The sequence below is a fragment of the Colletotrichum costaricense genome (genome assembly GCF_030867565.1).
Source record: "Colletotrichum costaricense strain IMI 309622 chromosome Unknown Scaffold_3.1, whole genome shotgun sequence".
Taxonomy (NCBI): Eukaryota; Fungi; Ascomycota; class Sordariomycetes; order Glomerellales; family Glomerellaceae; genus Colletotrichum; species Colletotrichum costaricense.
This window is the reverse complement of record NW_026848232.1, coordinates 1,168,469-1,181,538: the sequence shown is the minus strand read 5'-3', so window position 1 is coordinate 1,181,538 and position 13,070 is coordinate 1,168,469. Positions and strand designations below refer to the sequence as shown.

General features: G+C 54.0%; 5 protein-coding genes across 5 annotated transcripts; 2 read left to right on the top strand and 3 right to left on the bottom strand.

The window, feature by feature from the left end:
* Positions 1-161: 161 nt before the first annotated feature.
* CCOS01_03200 (aldehyde dehydrogenase) lies at positions 162-1,810 on the bottom strand (the record flags this gene model as incomplete). Its single annotated transcript, XM_060451386.1, has 3 exons — positions 162-1,190; positions 1,249-1,648; positions 1,749-1,810. The coding sequence occupies 3 exons, from the start codon at positions 1,808-1,810 to the stop codon at positions 162-164; spliced, it is 1,491 nt and encodes a 496-aa protein (XP_060317651.1).
* A 3,031-nt stretch (positions 1,811-4,841) lies between these two features.
* Positions 4,842-4,991, top strand: CCOS01_03199 (uncharacterized protein; the record flags this gene model as incomplete). The annotated part of the gene is made up of 1 exon (XM_060451385.1): positions 4,842-4,991. The coding sequence occupies one exon, from the start codon at positions 4,842-4,844 to the stop codon at positions 4,989-4,991; it is 150 nt and encodes a 49-aa protein (XP_060317650.1).
* A 2,055-nt stretch (positions 4,992-7,046) lies between these two features.
* Positions 7,047-8,328, bottom strand: CCOS01_03198 (uncharacterized protein; the record flags this gene model as incomplete). Its single annotated transcript, XM_060451384.1, has 4 exons — positions 7,047-7,679; positions 7,733-7,839; positions 7,897-7,910; positions 8,108-8,328. The coding sequence occupies 4 exons, from the start codon at positions 8,326-8,328 to the stop codon at positions 7,047-7,049; spliced, it is 975 nt and encodes a 324-aa protein (XP_060317649.1).
* Positions 8,329-8,943: 615 nt separating this feature from the next.
* CCOS01_03197 (uncharacterized protein) lies at positions 8,944-9,303 on the bottom strand (the record flags this gene model as incomplete). The annotated part of the gene is made up of 1 exon (XM_060451383.1): positions 8,944-9,303. One exon carries the CDS (start codon positions 9,301-9,303, stop codon positions 8,944-8,946), a length of 360 nt encoding a protein of 119 aa, XP_060317648.1.
* Positions 9,304-9,570: 267 nt separating this feature from the next.
* On the top strand, positions 9,571-12,774 carry CCOS01_03196 (myb-like DNA-binding domain-containing protein; the record flags this gene model as incomplete). The annotated part of the gene is made up of 4 exons (XM_060451382.1): positions 9,571-9,643; positions 9,768-10,402; positions 10,459-11,041; positions 11,096-12,774. 4 exons carry the CDS (start codon positions 9,571-9,573, stop codon positions 12,772-12,774), a joined length of 2,970 nt encoding a protein of 989 aa, XP_060317647.1.
* Between the last annotated feature and the right edge of the window lie 296 nt (positions 12,775-13,070).

Below are 13,070 nucleotides of genomic sequence, written 5' to 3'. Positions count from 1 at the left end.
ATTCATATAGGACAGGAGAATTTTGATTGTTTTTGTGTTATTGGTATCATTCAACGTGATGTTTGAAACGAGAAGAAAAAAGTTACATCAAGGTCATGTACACATTTGCGCCGGAATAAGCCCCAGTTTTCATTACCTTTCCAACCAAGCCTTTCCACGGCTTAGAACAACGCTCCGCCCAGACGGATCGCGACGGACTTGTTCTGAGTGTAGTTTGCCAGAGCAGCCTCGCCGAGCTCTCTGCCAATACCGGACTCCTTGAAGCCGCCGAAGGGCACCTGGTAGGAGAGCATGTTGTAGCAGTTGACCCAGACGGTGCCGGCCTTGATGGCGTTGCTGACGCGGATGGCGGTGTTGAGGTCGGTGGTGTGGACGGCGGCGGCGAGGCCGTAGGTGGTGTCGTTTCCGAGCTTGATGACCTCCTCCTCGTCCTTGAACTTGGCGATGGCGCAGACGGGGCCGAAGATCTCCTCCTGCATGATCTTCATGTCCGGGCGGACGTTGCTGAAGATGGTGGGCTGGATGAAGTAGCCCTTGTCGCCGTGGCGCCCGCCGCCGGTCTCGACGGTGGCGCCCTCGTCCTTGCCGGCCTTGATGTAGCCCATGATGCGGTCGAACTGCAGCTGGGAGACCTGGGGGCCCTGGAAGGTCTCCGGGTGGAAGGGGTCGCCGACCTTGTTCTGCTCGGCGCGGGCCTTGAAGGCGGCGAGGAACTTGTCGTAGATGCCCTCCTGGACGAAGATGCGGGTGCCGGCGCAGCAGCACTGGCCGTGGTTGTAGTAGATGCCAAAGTTGACCCAGGAGATGGCCTGCTCAATGTCGGCGTCGTTGAAGACGATGTTGGGGGACTTTCCGCCGAGCTCGAGGGTGACCTTCTTGAGGTTGGAGCTGGCGGCGGCCTTCATGATCTGGCGACCGACGAGGGTGGAGCCGGTGAAGGCGATCTTGTCGACGTCCATGTGGGCGGAGAGGGCGGCGCCGGCGATCTTGCCGAAACCGTTGATGAGGTTGAAGACACCGGGGGGGAAGCCGGCCTCCTTGATGAACTGGGCGAAAACGAGGGCGGACAGGGGAGTCTGCTCGGCGGTCTTCATGACGATGGTGTTACCCGTCGCCAGGGCGGGGGCGATCTTCCAGGAGAGCATGAGGAGGGGGAAGTTCCAGGGGATGACCTGGGCGCAGACACCGATCTGGAGAGGGTTTGTTAGCTGGCGGTTCTGGATTGTACCAAGAATGACAGCGACTTACAGGCTCGGAGCGGGTGTAGTGGAACATGTCGTGGGCAACGTCAATGGTCTTGCCCTCGATCTTGTCGGCCCAGCCTCCGTAGTATCTCAAGCAGCCGACAACGGCACCAACATCGCCCTTGGCCATGGAGATGGACTTTCCGTTGTCGAGAGACTCGACAGCGGCCAGGAGGTCGGTGTTCTTCTCGGCAATATCGGCGAGCTTGTTCAGGAGGTAACCACGCTGGCTGGGGGGAACCTTTCTCCACTCGCCCTCAAAGGCCTTGCGGGCGGCGGCGACGGCGATGTCGACATCCTTCTCGGTGGCCTCGTGGACGGAGGTGATGACCTCCTCGGTGGAGGGGTTGATGACCTCGAAAGTCTGCTTGTCAACACCCTCAACCCATTCGTTGTTGATGAAGCTAGAGAATCACGATATGTTAGACTTGGTGATTTCGAGGTCGTCATTGCTCGCGGGGTAAGCGGCGGCGGGATAAGGATTGAGGGGTGGAAAATACGCACAGTCCAGTAGGTTGGTTGTAGGCGCCCGTCACCGGGGTCTTGAGCTCAACGGACAAACCCATTGTGTGTGATTTTTGTGGAAAACAAGTACGAAACGTGGAAGGGTATTTGGTATCACGGAAGAAAGAAGAAAAAGTTTGGATTGGGATGGGATTGTGAGTTGAGAGTAGTGAGAAGTGAGAGAGGGAGGGAGAGAAACTGGAAAGACGAAGCTGGGGATTACAGACTGTATATAAAGCGGGGTCCGGGGGGGGGGGCACAGAGCAGCCAGAGCAGAGCAGAGCTGGGGGAGAGAAGTCCGAAAGTGATACGGTATACCGCGCGGCGCAAAGGCAGTGGAGGGGACGAAATGTCAGAGACCTAGAGACTGGAGTGTGAAGGGTCAAGGAGGCGAAGGCGATACCTTGCTCGACGACGGTGGGGCCCGGGGGGGGGGGGGGGGGGGGGGGGGGGGGGGGGGGGGGGGGGGGGGGCAGCGCGGGGGGGGGGGGGGGGGGGGAGAGGGGGGGGGGGGGGGGGGGGGGGGGGGGGGGGGGGGGGGGGGGGGGGGGGGGGGGGGGGGGGGGGGGGGGGGGGGGGGCAGGAGGGTGTACGGATGGAGGGGAAGACTCCAGACTCAGAGTAGGGTAGGTACTGCGCAAGGATGAGGGGAAGGGGAGACTGGAGTGTCTGCAAGATAGTAACCTAACACTAAAACCGAGGCCTGGTCTATCCGTACTTGGTATCGGAACCGCAGATTGGATGGGCATTGGATGAAAGGGAACGTGAGAGAATCCCCCCATGGGCCGGAGCAACGTCAAACACGGTCATTCGGTGGACTGGACTGGACTTGAGATCTCCACACTGGGGGGCCAGACACGCATCTGCATGCTGTCAATGAACAGGGTTGGGGAGGGGGGGGGGGGGTTCTTCGTACTTACACCAGATATTGACAAGCTAGGGTGGACTCCCATACAGTAATCGATTTGTTAGTGTTGGAGGGGAGAAGGAGAAGGGGAGAAATGGAGGGGCAGCAACTTGCAAGGGATGGATGCAAGATGGGACCTCGAGCTAAGGTAAACGGGGAAAGGTGGGCGCCGCTTCGGGCCAACGCCTGGCTTTCCTTTCCTTTCCTATCCTTTGCTTTCCCTCGTTCCCTTTACGCCGGACGAGCAATACGCTATCCACCGGTGCGTTGCTGTGCTGTGCTGGCTGACAGCAGGTCTTCACTGGGACTCAGAGACTACCAGTAAGGTAGATCAAGACTGCCACTAGGTGATGCCTGTTCGACTCGGCCCAAGTTTACCAGAATGCCACCCAGGGGTGTGTGTGTCACTGTGGGTTCGGTTCGGTGGGAATTGAGTTCCGCGTTCCCATTCCCCGGGGCCCCAGGTTAGGAAGAAGAATCGCGAAACTGTCGTGATGATATTGGACTAGATGGCTCTGAGGTAAGTTGTGCTCGACCATATGTCTGTTGCCATCTTTTGATTTCTCTCTTCTTGCCTCTATACTGTGAATATCTACCATGCTTTGTTTGCTTTTGTTCTTGAGATAAATATGAGAGGTTGCCACGCCCCAGAGCTCCAAACCCCTCTCTCTCCGCTTCCCCTCTCTTGCAGTTTGTCGACCCCGCATTTTCTCCATCACAAGTTGCGTCTTCCATTGGGCACCCAACCAATCAGCACATTTCAAATTGCTGGTCTTGTCTTGATGCAGCAGCCACACCCGCTTCAAAGCGCTTCATCACACACACCAAACATCTTCTTTTTTGTCTCTCTACTATGATTATCCCACAGCTATTGAATCTGCCCGAGGGTCCTGCTTAGGATACTATGACAAATGGCATCACCTAGGGAACAGACGGGCTCTGCGCTGCAGCTACTCCTCGCCGATCCCTGCCAACTACCGTGCTACAGTGCAACTATGCTACTGTAGCTGAGCAGCTATCAAACACATCGGAATTCGAGCTCGGGACCAATGTGTCGTAGCCATAGCACGCTTAGAAATGCCGAATCAAAAGAAGTCTAACTACTATAACCCCGGATTCTTTCGGCATTAAGCCATCCTCCAAGAGATGATCAGACGATGAACTATTGGATGCCCGTTCCATTGTTTGCTGCCAGTTGTACTCCGTACATAGTATGTAAGCTCTGGATGGATGGGCGGAAGTTCGCCGGCGCGTGTTTTCAGATGCTTTCCGACCGGATTGCCTGCAGTCAGCAAGTTGAACTACACCCCCAACGTCCTGTGATACCCAAACCATTCCGTGACAATCGAGTCAGAATGACGGTCCCGTTCCAGCCCGGCATATGCATTATGGGATAAGCAGTATGGGACGAAACACAATTCCTCACACTTTGACTTGGTCGTTGGGTGCCCCAGAACTTCCGCCTGGCATAACTGGCACCTTTCCCCTCCACCCCACCTTTTCATTCCCACCTTGACGACACACGCACGCGTTCTCTACAGACGTACCGCCGTACCTTACGTCGACTCGGTGGCTGGCCATGAAATGTTGGGGCCCCGGGTCCCCGACCTGCCACCTTGAAGGTTGCCGGTAAGATTGAGATTACCTTTTTCTTTGGACTTCTCCATACCGGGCTCTGCACACTCTGGAGTCTGGATACCGGGGCGCGGACACAGGATACCTAACCACCCCCCCCCCGACCCACACTCATGTACATACATCTCCAAGTTTTTTCTTCACGGTGTCTTGGCTCGATCATCCGCGGCATCTTAACTCCTACACCTCCAAAGGGGGGCAGGGTAGCTCCGTCGTGCGGCGTTAAGCAATGACATTAGGTGTAAAGATAACGGGGCTCGAAATACTAAACATTTACTCGGGAGAAGACTACGGTACTTAATTACCACGAGCTTTTGAGGTCTGAAAGACTGAAACTCCTCTTCTCTCGGGGTGTCTTTACTGCCCATTCCCCGGGCCTCTCTGCTCGGTGCAAATGCAAGCGAGCCCTTCTGCTCAGAGATCCCCCGCACCGAAGAAACCCAAAAGGTGGATATAGATTTATTAGCTAAGCCCGCAAAAGGGTCTCAGGACAGTGGGATGGGAATTTTGCGGCGTTTGCAGAGTGATATATCGACATCCCCCGATATTGAATGCACGCCCCCTTTTCCCTTTGTTGCCCCTCCATCGAATTCCTGCCGCGCCCCCGACCCGAATCCCCCTGTCGCACTCCCTTTGCTGCCTTCCTTGTACCCGACATCATTCGACAGCGACAAACCCTCTTGGCCGAAGCGCTTGCTTGAGTGCTTTGCTGTTGGGGATGTTGTGGGGTGAGCTTTTGTCCGTCTCTTCGGTCTGATGGCAGTTTCACAGCGGCTACACGGAGCTTATTCATTGCCTTTTGTCTGTAATCGTACCCTGGCATATCTCTATAGCGTTTACTCCAGCTGAACGCGGGACCGCAAATAGATCAGGTAACAACCCATCTATCAAAGTTTCTTGAATCGCATGTATCGTGTCAATAGCTATGAATCAAGATACTCACGCAAAGTCAGCCTTCTGACCCTTGAGACGAAATAGGTCCCAAAATATGTCTTCAGCCCTGCACGTAACTGTATTCGTCCTACACTGCATAAACTACAGTCCCCAGTCTCTTATGTAACCACTCGCCCCCAAACTGGTCGGAATCACTCTTTCCACCCTCGGTTCCGACAAACATCAAAAACTCCCAAATTCGTTCCGAAGAGCAGTTGCCATTTCTGTATGCACCCAAAAGGAATTCCTTCGCGCGGAACCCGAACCGGGCCCTGGTGTCCGGAAGAGAAACTCGTTCCCCAACTTGCCAACGCCAAGAGCCGAGACATTAGAACCCCCCCCCCTTTCCATCCCCATCGTCCATGGGCCCCATCCCAAGTCCCGTGAGGCTGCGAACCCGCCCGCCGCCTCCGCCGCCGCCTTGCTTCACCTGTGCGGATCCGCACTTGCATTTCCCACAAGCGTCGGCCGCGATTTCTCATCGAGTTCTATTTTCTGGAGCTGCCGCTCCCAATTACACCCTTGCTCAAATTGTCAATGGTCCAAAGTTGCTAGGCGCCACTCACTTTATTCTCATTTCTTGGTCCAATAGACGCGGTGCGATCTGGTTCACTGTTTCCCTCGTTGGTGTTTTTTGGGATTAACTTGGATGGTCCTAAGCTAAGCCGCCCTCCACAAGCCCGCCGGGCGGTGTTTTGGCCATCTGGTTGATCCCCGGATCCCCGCACTTTTGCGGCTCCTTTGGGATACGTAGATACCCCCGTGACCGCCGTCTGTTCCCTCTGTCCGTACGGGGCGGACGTGAGCTTATTGTGTCAGCTGTTGTTGGGTTTGACGATATGCTGGTTTGATGCCATAGAACGCTATTGACCCAGAGCAGCGTGATTCTCGCCAGTTTTGCTGACTAAACTGTGACATCTGTTGGCGTACCAAGCCCTGCGCTCGTGGTGTAAGTCAGTTATGCAGCCGGCCGGCCCCATCTGCGGGCATCTGCGGGGACCCTTCCACAGAACCGCTCGCCCGGAGCCCGCCATATGAACTGAAGACAGTGTAACTGATTGATCTGTTAGCTGGAGTAATCCGGGAAGCTCATCTTCTCATACAATCTGATGATAATGGCTGCGTGACAATGACCGTGACGGCCGCCGTCCTTGCTCCAAGAACCATGGACGATAAGATCCAGACGCCGAGGCAGGATCCTCGCCAAGGGTTCACACCGTCAACGGCAAAGCAGCTTGAACTACAATGTCAGTTCAGGGGTCCTTTCTGAGCAGTTTGCCCAACGAATCAATGTTTGTTGTCTTCGGACACGCCCCCCGTAGGTAAGAGTACCGACATGCTGGCTCCCAAGGACTCAAGCGGCTCTCAGGTACCTTTTGTCTAGGAATCCTCGTAGCTTTGTAGCCAATGGAAAGTCGTTCTGGTCGTTTTAATACTTGACATGGAATACAACTCGCGAGTCCAGGTCACTTGGCGGAAGCTGGGGCTTGGTACTAAGTGGCGAGCAATGCTCTTCTGCCGCATCTCCTCTACCGCATCGAGTATCCGGACTGATTAGGCTGTTGAGCTCGAACTAAAGTCGCAATGGATCGACATATATCAGAGTATAACTTTACGCTCATCGCACTAAGTGTTCTTCGAGTCAGTTGTCGCGGTCAGTGTCAGTGAACATTGTGGCCGTGAGAAGTAGCAGGATTTCCTATTCTGTGGTCAATTTGAGCAAGCCTTCCCTTGTAACCCCCAGCGTTATTGTCCATAAATATTGATGTTACATTCATTTCGGTTGCTATCCGTATCTCCTCCCCATGTTTGTGACTCGCAACTCACTGCTGATCGTCCTCGGCTAACCCCTCGCCCGTCAGTGACATAGCTATCGAAAGGATGTACCGAACCTTGAGCAGTCCAAAGTCTGGGAGGTCTTCCTTCCTGGCCGCAGTAATGTCGAACTCGTAGCCGTCCTCGACGTACTCACGTGTTTCAAAGTGGACCATGCGAAGAGACTTTCCAGACTGAGTGAGTCTCTCCCGAGAGACCATGCGGGGGTCCATGTCGATGCACACCGCTTTGGCGTAGGATCCTCGGACAGATTCGAGCCTGCCAACTCTATGATCCCTTTCCTGATCAAACATGGCTTTTCGGAGCCATCTAAGCCGGAGCCGGATGGAGCAGTCGGTTTGTGAGATAGGCTCGAGGGCAATCCACGCCTTCGCCCACCATTTCGAGAGTATCTCGTTGAGGGAGATCATGTTCGCCAAAGAGAAGACGGTAGCCAGCGACTGTAAAACAGCGAGATACTTGCGAATCTCAAAGCCAAAAATGTCTCCCGAATCTTTATGCAAGATATACTCCAACGAAGCAGCAGTTTGCGAAGTAGGAAAAGGAAGGACCAGACAAACCCTAGGGTCGGCAGACTTTGTGACAACGCAAGTGCTCTCGTCTCGGAGTGAAGAAGCGGACTGAACAGATCAGTACCTGCACAAATATGCTTGTGGGCCGTGCGGAAACTTACAATAGCTTGTTTGATATCGCCTCTCAGATGGTCCTTTACTTCGACCGCGTTGAGGCCATCCTTGGGCTCGTAATGGTGAGCCGGAAGATAACCACGTTTGGGAAACACTATAATTTACCAGTGTTGGCTCGCTGATCTCTTGCAAGGTGTTTTGAGCAACTCACACTCTCCAATCATCCTGGAGAGAAAATAGCAGACTCTCCGAGGTAGCACGTATCTGATTGTGAAGGACATCCATCGTCCGTACACTCTTCATCGTGGAATTTGCGAATGGCCTCCATCGGCGCCATCATGAGTGATGCCCACGCCAGTTTGTCCACAACTTCAAAGTCTCATCTATGATGCTTGCAATAGGCCGAATGCGAACTGCGGCACCAAGACTTGGCGAGCTCAAGTCTTGCGTCAATGTCGCTGAGATAAGAAATTTTGGGAAGGAGAGCATCCCGTAAAGCGTCGATGTGATCATGCTTGGTGTCCGGATGGTTCAGGTAACGCCTCAATTTTCCTAGCAGAACATCTTTGTGCTTGCCTAGCAGCCTCTTGTCTGCTTCGGGATTCTCTTTGCTGATGCCCGAAGCACCATTTCTGGCCGACATGTCGAAGTGCTTTCCGATGCTTAGTTAGGTAGATAGGTAGGTACCTTGATCACTCGCGAAGGAGGAGAAGGGACTGGTGTGTCAGCGGCAAGAGAAAGATCGAGAGTAGGTAGGTAGGTATCTTGTCTAATGAAACGAAACGATGCAAAAGTGGGAGGCACGAGGTCCGAACTTGAATCGCGCCTGGAGGAAAGAACGCCAGGCTGGTCTTTCATCTTGATGAAGGAACGACCGAGTGGGTGAAGCATCAATCATAGCATTGAAATGACCTTCGTACCTGCTTAATTGAAGCAGACAGCCATCTGAGCCTGACTCCAGGCTCCAAACTGAGAGATGGATCAAGACTCTTCGATGCTACTGCCACCGACTACACGTACTGTACATCACGTCTCGAGTATGAGAATTATAGTCCATACTCTTGATGAACGCTCACTTTTCAAGAGAATGCTTGACATGATCACGTGTATCCAGCTGAGAAGGCTCGTCAAACTGTGAGAAGGAACTCATCCCTGGCGGTCGTGATTGGCAGAATGGGCCAGTGACATATCATGTTGATCCCCTGGTCATCAATCTCCAAGAACCCCAGACTGAAAGGGGTGAATCTGGGGAATGACGTCATGCTGGATGGCAGCAACATGATTGTCCCTTAAGAAAAGGTAGGTCCGTTGCTGGGTGACAGACTCTATGATTTGAGCATTTACAAAAGAAAGTATGCGGTGAAAGACAAGATATATGGTTTACTATCCAGATAGGGTGAGGCTTGAGTGGTTCTATTGGCCCATTCCTCTGAGGCAGAAAAGAATTCGACAACAGCCAACCTAGAAGGTTTTGAGCTTCCCGTCTCGAGAACGGAAAAAATTGAGGGGTTGGGATGGCCATCTGGATTCGGCGTGCAGGTGGACGCGGCTCCGAGGGGCAGGGGACAAGAAAAAAAAAATCGTTGCGATAAAGTGGCAGAGTGGAGACCGAACGCATGGACCAAGTTGCATTTTGATTGCGCTGGCCAATCAGTAGTCATTCTTTACTGGGAAGCAGCGGTGAATTTTTTTGAGAAATCGCTCCTTCCTGTGTATCGGGAGTGACATCTTCTTTGGGGCAGATTATAAGGGCATCGGCGCTCGGATTTTCTCCCAAAAAGTTTTTCCGCCTCAGTCCAAGAACCGTCAAGATCACGACTGACCCCCCGCCATTGAGCTGCACGGCGACCAGACTGACCCCAAAAAGCTGTCTCCGTGCTTCTCGATGCTCATGGAGGGCATTGAAGCTATTGCCGAGTCGGCTCAGGCCGCCAAGCCTGAGGCGCACTCGCCGACAGGTATGCGCTTGCCTTTCCCGCCATCCCACCAAGCAAAAGATCTTCACCCGGCCTCGAACCAACTTGCACGCACCCGAGGCACGCTTTCGCAAGCGTCGCAAACCAGGCTGACTTGCCGTAGTAGGACCAGAAATGAAACAGGAGTCCCCGACTGTCGCCACCAATCTGGGCGAGACCCCTCAGTTCCCACTGAAGCGACCCCGCGATTCGAGCGCAGACGACCCCGAGGCCGAGTCCAAGAGGCTGAAAGTTGACGACGATCAACCACCCCAACAAACCCCGGAGCAACAATCACTTGAGAAATCACTTGAAAAATCACTCGAGCAATCACTCCAGGAATCACTCGAGAAGTCAATTGAGAAGTCGATAGAGAGATCACTCGAACAAGCATTCGAAGAATCTCAAGAGCCATCTCAAGCGCAATCCCAAGAGCAGCCCCAAGATCAACCCCAAGAGCAACCACAGGAGCAAACTCACGAGCAACCTCAGGAGGAGAATCACGACGACCATGCGGCTCTCGATCTCGGATTTGACATGGACGCCATGATCCAGGGTGTGATGATGGACATCAGCAACGAGATGAACAATGAGATAGGAAAGGTCGAGGGTCTGGACGGCGTCACGGATGTCGACATGACGGCAGATCACTTGGCGTCTGTGTCGCAAGACTCTGCCCCGTCAACTGACACACATGCCATTGTTCTCTCTGAGCCTTCGGCCTTGATGAGGCGCATCACCACCTCCTGTTTGTCAAACTTTGTACGTGGCGGTCTCGTCAGCTCTGGAGGCGCCGCTAATCATATCTCAATCTTCAGGCTATGCAACTTCTCGTAATCATGTCGCAGCATGTCTACCACGACGTTTATCAGCAGTTACAAGACAGAGAATCAGACCTCTGCAAGTCCTTCAGCACACTCAAGTCTCTGCTCCGGCAAACTCGATCGATTTACTCCACGACCGACCTTATCTTGGACCCCGCAGTGCTTGATCTGACTGCGCCGGATAACCTCACCGATATCCAAGTCGCCAACCTCGCCAGCTTCTGTTGCGAACTTTTCACCTTCGACGGCGAACACCAACTCGGCTCGAACGAGCTCTTGGCTCTGGAGGACAAATTTTTCACCGTCTTCCCGCCAGGCACCGAGGGCATTTCGCATGATATCTCTGAGCTCTTCCTCGCAGTCAAGACACAACTAGTCATCGAGTCCGTGACATCAGCGAATCAGTCTGGGCCTGTTGACCAGTTGATTGCCCAGGCTTTCTCGTCCAGCCTGGAAGATAAGCTAAAAGCAAGACACGAAGGATCTGACTTGACTGCTGAAGAGAGAGCCCTGGTGACATCTGTGGAGGAGCGCAAAACGTCCCTGATTACTTACGCGTCAGGACTCCCAGATACTGGTAAGTTGTCGAGTGCAAAGGCTGATGGGGCCCATGACTGATACATTGAGTTAGTTCTACTGAAGATCGGCTACCCGGAGGAAGACTTATTTCACCAACTGAATGTGTACCTGCGCCAAAAGCTACAGTCGGTCTCTGGACTGGCCTCGAGGCACGGCATCGATCTTCCTCAGATTATGACCAACGGAGACCTCGACGCATCGATGCCACCCGATCTCGACGACCTCGGAATCTCATCATTACTGGAGGCTACGGATGGACTTGTTGCGCAATATCTCCCCAGTGAACCGGTCGATGGATTACCTACCGAACAACAGCCGCCAGTTCCGACGACTGAGAGCAGTGTCCCGCCCCCCGAACCACCTGCGCCTGCCCCTGAAGCCGCTCCCCCGGCGCCAACCACAAATGGTACCACAACTGAAACTCAAGACGCGACGAATGATATTCTCGCCCTTGTTGCACAGAGCACACAGGAGTACGTTCGAACTACTCTAAACAACCTGTCTCCAGCGCCCTATCAGCCAACCGTACCCACACCGACGGGCGCCGCTCCGGTCACGCAGACGACATACCTCTCACACCTGCAACAAACCCAGCAACAATCGCCATACTACGGATACCCGCCACCAGTGGAACAACCACCGCAGCCTACGGCTCATGAGAGTAACGAAAAGCTGCCTCCTAGTCAGAGCCTACCTAGTGCTGTGCTTTACGACAGGGCCCGCCAAGCTGCCTTGAGCAAGACCAATAACCAGCAGAGAAGGGAAGGCACCACTTCGACAAGACGCCCATGGACTCAAGAGGAGGAGAAGGCCCTCATGACTGGTCTCGATATGGTCCAGGGACCTCACTGGAGCCAAATTTTGTCTCTGTTTGGTGCAGAGGGCACTCTTTCCAACATACTGAAAGATCGAACGCAAGTCCAGCTCAAAGACAAGGCCCGCAACTTGAAGCTCTTCTTCCTAAAGACAAACTCCGAGATGCCGTATTATCTGCAAGCCGTCACAGGCGAGCTCAAGACAAGGGCACCTACACAAGCTGCCCGCAAGGAGGCTGAGGAGCGAGCTAGGATGAACTCAGAGGAGGAGCAAGCTCGGGTACAGGGCATCATGACACTTGCGGGCGGATTACAGCATCCTCAGCATCCCCACCACCCTCAACATGCACAACACCCGCAGCATCCACAGCATGTACAACACGCACAACATGCGCAGCACCTTCAGCAAAATAGAGCAAGCGTGACACCAGCGACTGCACCGAGCACGCCGTCACAGTCTGCCGCCCAGGTCTCGCATCACATGGCCGCCCATGCGACGACACCGACGCATGCTGCTGCAGCGGGCCCGCCTGCCACGCCAGTACAAGCAACACCGAGCCATGCTAGAGTTTTGCCAGCCTCCTCACCGTATGCCGCAACCGCTGCTCAATTACAAACATCTCACAGCTTGCCACAAACTCAGCCACAAACGCCGACGCATTCCCACATTCAGCATCATTCTCACCCGGGAACGCCACAGCCGCAACACCATGCTCAACAGCCGCAGCACCAACCTCAACAGCAGCACATCCAGCCGCAGGTCTCTCAGGCTGCTGAGACTGCGCCCAATTACACGACCGATTCATCAGCTGCGGTCTACAGTCAAGAGACCGAAGATCTCAAGGAAGCCGCTCTTATGCAGAGTCTTAGGGAGCTTGAAGCATATAGCGAAAGCGCCAGCGCTAGCGTATCATAGAGTGACGACCTAATTATGGCTTCGTATCTTCATCAACCCGCCGTTATCAACGATTATCACCAGAATTACTACCACGACGGCATCCAGGACTTACAGTGAGGAAGGATCAGGTCTTGGAGAATTAGGCTTCACCTTGGGGATGGCTACTCTGACCGGGGGTGTTACTCGCGACACCACCATCCTACGCCTTACATTAGACCAAGGGTGTCGTCAACAAAAGCCGCCGGGGGTTTGTGTATAAGAGGGTTGTCAACCCGAGAGTCGATAATCTGACCACGAAAATCACTTGTTATATA